Source organism: Argentina anserina, chromosome 4, assembly GCF_933775445.1.
Source record: "Argentina anserina chromosome 4, drPotAnse1.1, whole genome shotgun sequence".
Lineage (NCBI taxonomy): Eukaryota > Viridiplantae > Streptophyta > Magnoliopsida > Rosales > Rosaceae > Argentina > Argentina anserina.
In genome coordinates, this window is record NC_065875.1 from 10,004,107 (window position 1) to 10,012,173 (window position 8,067).

The window sequence follows — 8,067 nt, forward strand, 5'->3', positions numbered from 1 at the left end:
ACATTCATCTTTGCACCCATGCACACGGTCTCAGTCTCATAAACCCTTTGTCGACCGGCCTTGAGTGATTCAAGCAAGTCAAGGTAACCCTTAGGACTATGATATGGGCTAATGAGGCACATATCTTCCTGCCTCTTTAATTATTTGCATAAAACGCGGGACACACATAATTTGCACATATCTTCGATAGGGGAAGTGTCTATTGGTGTCGATTTCCACCTTCTTCTCTAGCTATCTAGTTTGCCTTGCCCTCTTTGTTTTGGGAATGGTTACTTGTCTTTGGTGGTCTTTTAAGTTATCGAATTAAGTTAAAAATGATTTTAGGAAAATGATAAACGCGTTACAACTGAAGATTATGTCAAAGAAAATTTTATATACGGTTTAATTGTCATTAAACGTATGGATTACCTTTTCCAAAAGATGCACTCCACTCTTTAATAATTTGCATAAAACGCGGGACACACAACAGTCTCATGAAGGAAAGAAAACAAAAAAGCCCCATGACGTTTTAAAATCTTTCTCAAACAATCAACCTCTCCACTTCAAGAAAGAATAATGAGACATTTGGTTATTTAACCCGCAATCACGTCCCCGAAATATACACAAAAGCCAGAAAGAAAAAACAAGACAACAAGGAAACTAGCGATATGTGATTCACTTTAACTTGCGTGAGATTTGTGAAGAGGTTCATGTCTGCTTCAAATTTGGACCATATTCCCATCCACATTCATCTTCACTCTACCCAAATGTTACACAGATTTTTCTCTCAAGAACAAAAGAATAACAAACTATTCAAAACTATCAGACAATAATTTAGTTTACAAATAACTCACTACTTAATTTGATGAAGCAGATAATAACCAAAATTTACAAATAAAGACCAAATGATGGCAAGTTGCCACATGTCATAAAATATTTTTCTTTTTTACCCATTTTTAACCCATAGTGTTTGCTATTATCAATAGAGATGTTATCTGCTACTGTCGATTATAAAAACTTACTACTATTGTCGACTATAAAAACTAACTCCTACTGTCGAGTTAAAAGCTAGATGCTACTGTCGATTTGGAAAACACCTGCTACTATCGACTTGAAAGATACATGCTATTATCGACTATGTATCTAACTGCTATTGTCGACTTGGAAGGTACCTGTTATTGTCGACTATAAATCTAGCTGCTACTGTCGACTGAGAAACTAACTGCTACTATGGTTTTTAGTGAGCAAAATTCAAAATTTCAAAATTTCTCAAAACATATGCAATATGATACTTAAATGAAAGCATATGACATAAGGAACAACTTTATATATTTGCTCACCTCCAAATTGCCAGTGGTTTGGCCGAAAACTTTAATTTTCCGGAAAAAAACTAAAAAATGAGGAGAGATAAATTTGTTAGATCTAGAAGTGACATTTGGTAATTTTCACGAAAATAAGGATATTTTAGATATTTTTGTATAAATTAATTAATCAGTTTTATTTTATTTATTCTTTGAACTTGAATTTATGTCTTAATTTATATAAAAAATATGAAAAATAAATTTTTATTTAATTTAAATACGGTGTAATATTACTAAGTAATTTTCTAAAAAAAAAATCGGAGCAAAACCAGAAACATGGCCAATGTGTCATTGCCGGTGCATGCGAGGGTAGATTCGGCAAAACATATAAGCGTATCAATACGGTAATATATGTGTCCGAACATGGCTCTTTTGGAAATCCCACTAGTTTAAAAACAATAGCCCACTGGATTTACATTATTTGCCTTTGTTTCTCAGAGCAGCAAACTCCCTCTTCAAGTTTCAGACCCCCCGCTTTGCCAACTTCCCTCGTTCTCTTTCCAAACCCACATTTTCACAGAGAGACGAGAGAGGTTGATCGAGAATGGGAGGGAAGAAGTTTGGGGTGCTGCTCTGCGCAGAGGACACGGACTTTGTGAAGAACATGTACGGTGGTTATTTCGGGGTGTTTCTGAAAATGCTGGCCGAGGAAGGCGAGACCTGGGATTTGTACCGCGTGGCCTGCGGAGAGTTTCCCGACGACGACGAGGTCGAGAACTATGATGGGTTTGTTATCTCCGGGAGTAGCAGAGATGCTCATGGGAATGATGCTTGGATCTGCAGACTACTAACCCTTTTGAGCAAACTGGATTCCCTCAAGATCAAAGTCCTCGGCATTTGCTTCGGCCATCAGGTATGATTAATCAACTTGTTCATCGCATTTGGTTTTGGTTTTTTCTATTGTTTGACTGAAAATTCGAAAACTCGATCCGATTAGGAAATTACGAACCAAGGGCACGGTGGCCAATTCGGTTCCGTGATTAGCCTTTGGTAATGACTAATTAAGTTTGATTAGTCTGGCTAGCGTTAAGGAATACGAATCCTCTAGAAAGCTATTAATTAGGCAAGTTTAAGGTCGTCATATTTAGTTGTAATGACGCGTCCGGATTACGCGCTAGGCTCTTCCAAGGAGGGAAATTGACAGGCCCTGAAAAAGCTGGTGTGTGATCCATCGGACGAAAACATCACGTGTGAGTGGTCCAGTCATCTACGTTCGCGATGTGATTGGTCCGGAAGTGGGTTCATGTGATTCTGCCGTAACATGTTATTATCCTGTTGGTTGCTATCTGACGGGGTAACCTTCCTAACGTGGCTCTATCGAAAACGACGTCGGAATACACCGAGAGGTGACTCGTTACAATCTATTTCCTATTGCTTTCTTTTTAGGGCCAACTTTCTAACTTTATTCTTGAAATACTCTTAAGATTTTTTTTCTTTCTAAAATGCTTTGTTTAACGATGAGAAAGTAATTTGATTACAAAACCACCCCACATGATAGAGTTCTTGATTAACTTTTGCTTTGCACCATAATATATTCAAATAGGATGTTGACGCAAACAATGTGCTGTCGATTATCATGTACGTTGTATATTGCTTTGGTAGTCTACCACTAGTAAAACTAACCAAGTTTACAGCAGAATGCTAGAATACTCACTCTCTTTCATAATGTTTGGCGTCATTTGGCGAATGAAGGAACTAATAAATAAATAAAATTAACGTTTTAGGTACGACTCGGTTTTCTTTTAATTAATGGAATCATGTCTAAATCAAACTTATCAAATCAGTGTCATATTTGTAATCCATACTCACTGTTGGATATTATTTTAATTGTGTGCTCTTTTAAATAATGGAATCATGTCGAATTTGTAGTTATCAAACCAATCAGTGTCATATATAACACTTTGGTGTGTTCTTTTTGAAAGTGATATCACGTTATAGACATGTAGAGTAGAACGATTCGTTTTCTGTTTTTAACCAATCACTAATGCAACAACTTACTAATGGTTTCTGTTTTATTGTAAACGATGTTTTAGAGTTAACATGTCAAAACTCTAGCCTCGAATTTTAGGGGACCTTCCCTATAGTTAAAACTGGTCCGTTGTTTTATCCGGTTGTCTCATAGCTAGCGGGTCACTATGTGCTTGGCTTTTGTATTATAAGGGTAACATGTAGTACGTAGCTGGTGGTTAGCCCCCATGCCCCATTTTAGCTTCAGGCCACCAAATGCTGGACTAAGTAGGGCTGGACTTTTTGACACCGAAAAAACCGAAACCGGCCATAACTGAACCGCACCGAAACTGAGAAATCGGAACCGAACGGAATCACCGCGTCGGTGTCGGAAACCAAACCGAACCGAGTAATTGGTGCCGGTTATCGGTTTCATGCTTTCAAAAAACCGGTGGAAACCGAACCGAACCGAGAATTGACATTTAAGGTTATAACTTGTATTTGATGAACATATGTAATCGATTGAGTGCTTATGCAAAACATAGATTTGGCAATAAATATATACATGTATAGATATGTGATTTTGTACAAGGTAATATATGATTTTGATTTTTGTATGTGTACAATTATGCATGCAGAGATCTAATGTAATGTTTTTTGGTTTTGTCAACTAGCCCTCATGTTAAGACAAGTCTGAACATCCAGTGATAAAACTCATGGGGTTTAATGTTTATTTTGGTTAACTTGTTGTGTTTCAGCAAAACACTATTTTTGTTTACTTAATATTTGAGTTCTTGATATTTGGTGAATATAACTTAATTAAAGTATTGAACTTGTAGCTTACTCCTTCACTTTTAATCTTTTTATTTTCACTAGTCAAGTACGAAATGTCAATAAGGATATTAGGTTTTGTAACCGAAACAAAACCGAAACCGAACCGAATTATAGGTTAACCGAAACCGCGGTTTCTATGTATATTTTTCGGTTTCGGTTTTGGAAAACATGAAACCGAAAATTCGGTGTCGGTTTTCGGTTAGTGCTCATAAACCGAACCGTTGGCACCGAGTCCAGCCCTAGGACCAAGAGCCTTAAGGACCCCGACATTTATTATTTTCGGATAAAAGGAGTGACTCACCCTAAATATCTTATGTTAGATATGAATGTATAACCATATATATTTACTAATTCGTTTAGCTATGAAATTATGGCTAGATCTAATTAGTACTTAGTTGATTGGATTAAGATATTGTTCGAACAAGATTGAGACATTCACGTGATTAAGTCCCTTGGCAACGGGAAAATAATTCATATTTGACTTCTTGGAAAATTAATTACAATATCTTTTTCACTCTCGCAACTAATTAATTAGATTGGCTCTAATTAAAATTTGAGTTTAGAGTTTTCGAGTGTGGACAATGAGGTCAATAGGCTCGTGTCTTGTGTGCATTTCATATCGCAATTTTCTGTTGCCCAGTCGCTCTCTAACTTAAACTCATGGAAAATGTGGTGTCTCTTTAACATACAAGTGATCTCCAGTGGTGTTTTTTTATGGTCTAGTGATTGCTATGTAGTATTCCCAGCCACTACCCATTCCAGTAGTGGTTGTGACAAATAATTAAGGTTCTCCAATTGTTTATGATCCTAAAATTAAAGTTTTTGAAACGCATGGGGAGCGTGATTACTCATGAAGTTGGCTGAAATAAAACTAGCTCCGGCACACACGTAATGCTGTAATGCATGCATGTGTGAGTGTCGTACTTGTTAAACGTCGAACGTGCAAGCTTTGTTTCCACAATGAGAAATATTACTACGAATATAATGTTACACCTAATTAAGCAGGGTTATTTATCGAATCCTTTGCTTGGTTATACATATATGTCAACTGAAATGATATGTTGCAACTGCTTGATTGATTGAGTGTGGATCTGTCATCTTATCCACACTTTATTTCCGTTTGGCTGGTTGTGTCATTATCTATGTACTTGCCTGGATCGCAATGAGCTGTAACATTCCTTTCTGTTTGTATTATGATATGCTGATATATGATCCAACTAACTGAGTTTTATTATTGCATTAGATATTAAGTCGTGCGCTGGGTGGAAAATCTGGCAGGGCCATCACAGGGTGGGATATCGGAATTCGAAACGTCCAGTTATCATCCTCTTGCAAGGTCTTCTCCTCCCTCAAGATTCCAGCTCTTCTCTCCATCTATGAGATCCATAGAGATGAGGTGTGTAGTTATTTTGTGATAAAAAAAACCTAATAAGTAACATATTCTCGTGGTGAAATGTGGAGTAATTTGTTCTTTAATTAATTTCAGGTGTGGGAACTTCCACCAAAGGCTGAGCTAATTGCCTGGTCGGAAAAAACTGGGGTTGAGATGTTCAGGTATGGTGATCACATGATGGGCATCCAAGGCCACCCTGAATACACCAAAGACATTCTTCTCAACCTCATTGATCGTCTCGTTAAGCTTAACTTCATCTTGGTACGTAATATATGCTGTAGGGGTTATTTCATTGCTCTAGTATACTTGCATCAAGTAGCTGCCATAATAATAGTAACACTCTTTTCCAACGAAATTTGTGATTCAGGATTCTGAAACTGAAGAGTTGAAGTCAAACGTGCTTGCTCGCGAACCAGATAGGGAGGCATGGAGAAGGCTGTGCTTAAACTTTCTCAAAGGTGGTTTATGATGAAACATTACAAGTTAGGAAAGACCAAAAAAAGTTGCAAAAAAAGAACGCAAATATGCAGGGTTTTCGATCAAGTGAGGCTAAAAGGTTTAGTGGTTCAGTGTGATAGAGTATTTGCGAATGCTTAAGGATGCAAAAGTATAGGAGGCAATTAGTTATGGCACAATTAGTTATTACCTCCATGTCTTTTGTTTGGCATCAAAGGTTACGTAATTCTAAGGGATATTATGCTTAATAAACTTGAAGTGTAAAAAGGTGTTAAACACGTATTTTTTATTTCATATATCTACAATATTAAAACGCATTGCCCATAACAAAAAAGAATGAATTTCTTCGATCTCGGGCAAGTTCCGAATCGCTTTCTCTCTTGGGGGATGATAGAAGTGCGGCTCTTCTCGAACCCTGGGCGCATTGACTATAGATCTGAATCACGGTAGTCGTTCGGTCGTCCCCAATATCAAGCAATACCACTTCCGTGCGCAACGCTGTCTTCTTTTTGCACTCCAAGATCGACTTGGTTCGATAACTCCATTGAATCCAAGCCGAAAGATAATGGAGTTAAAGGTACTATCATGGCACCACTCGGGCACCTCGATTTTGCCCAATTGGCATCGAAAGATGTTGGTGAACGAAGTCACAATCCCAAAATTTTGAATAATAAAATTTTGATTTCGAGTTGTGAAAATTTCTAAAAAAAAATCTTAAAATTGTTTGAGTTATTACAAATAACTAAAATTTAGATAATTGAGTTTGAAGACACAACTTATACAACTTCTCCGGTTACATTACCAAATGTTTACACTTGGAAACAAAATGGAAATGAAGAACATTCTCTACTTGCCACACAACTGGAAAAGCTACTAAGGCAAGATCAACCACTGTGAACATTCTCTACTTGCTGATCTTAACCTGCAAGATCAACCACTACACCATTAATTGGTGCACTGGGTTGTAAACAACAAACCCGGTAAGCTTTAAAAGCTCGTATAAATAAAACGAATTAACATTCTAACTCAGTTAAACAAAATCTTTATCAAATAACAAACCCAACACCATCACAAGGTTTCTATATCATTAAACATCATTTAGGCAAGTAAGAGGTTTACTTTTACCCTTTCCTAAAATACACACTAGGCATAATGATTGACGTCATTACCCTTTCACATTTAGGCACTAGGACTAGAGCTCTATATATAAACCCAATCACCCGGCCAATGTGTGGGTCATTTATGTCTAATGATCCCCTTGACCACTAAGCAAGATCTCATTCGCCATAAAGGAGAGATCTACAATCTGTTACGCCACTTAGGAGAGATTGTAACTATCTCACCACTGTAATACCCCGACTTTCAAATGTCATTTCTTGTAATTCTTGGAGATTAATGAAATGATATTTTGGTTATAATCTTATTCTACGTCTTTTAAATAGTCTTCTTCAACGTAGAAATTGGTTTCGAGAACTATAAGTTGTTATTTGATTTCGTTCATTTGACTAAGAGTTGACTTTTAATCCGTCACACTTTTCATAAAACTTTCTTCACGAAGTTGTAGAGCTTGTCAAAACAAGTTCGTAGACATGTGGCACGTATTTTTCGGAAGTCGTATGAGAGAGTTTATATAATTGGAATTTAGTTCCGATTTTGGAAAGGTAAAAAGGCGAAGAAAGTTTGAATTAAAATCAGATATTTTCTTTCCTCCTTATCTCTTTCCTCTCTCCATTCTTGAAACTCACTTCTCCTTTTTTTTCATCTTCAGCTTCTTTCTTCTTCTCCCACCGACCCCATTTCCTCATTCTTCCTTCCAAATTTTCTTCTTCTTTGATCGAGCTCCTTCGGCCATCAATTCCTTTGCCACTAGTGCCCTTAGAACCACAAGGAGGTTTTCTTAAGTTCGGTGGTGGTGGCACACCACCCTTCGACACCTAGTAGCAGCAGTAGCACAAGGGAGCGTCTGCTTTAATTCCAATGCCGCCTGGGTTTGTGATTCCGGCGGGTTAGAGCTTTAACTGGTTGTGGAGCTGCTTGTGGTTTTCACAAGTGGTTGGGTCTTGCATCTTGGTTTTTGGGGCAGTGACTTGAGAAGCT

General features: G+C 37.4%; 1 protein-coding gene across 1 annotated transcript; it reads left to right on the forward strand.

The window, feature by feature from the left end:
• Positions 1-1,758: 1,758 nt before the first annotated feature.
• Positions 1,759-6,250, forward strand: LOC126791152 (gamma-glutamyl peptidase 5-like). Its single transcript, XM_050517559.1, has 4 exons — positions 1,759-2,193; positions 5,365-5,517; positions 5,608-5,775; positions 5,882-6,250. Exons 1-4 carry the CDS (start codon positions 1,885-1,887, stop codon positions 5,981-5,983), a joined length of 732 nt encoding a protein of 243 aa, XP_050373516.1. The 5' UTR covers positions 1,759-1,884; the 3' UTR covers positions 5,984-6,250.
• Positions 6,251-8,067: the final 1,817 nt, after the last annotated feature.

Bases quoted from the DNA above. Each gene is read 5' to 3' on its own strand.
- LOC126791152 (XM_050517559.1), top strand. From the start codon at position 1,885: ATGGGAGGGAAGAAGTTTGGGGTGCTGCTCTGCGCAGAGGACACGGAC. The intron at 2,194-5,364 runs GTATGATTAATC...TTATTGCATTAG, and splicing joins GCATTTGCTTCGGCCATCAG to ATATTAAGTCGTGCGCTGGG. The intron at 5,518-5,607 runs GTGTGTAGTTAT...AATTAATTTCAG, and splicing joins ATGAGATCCATAGAGATGAG to GTGTGGGAACTTCCACCAAA.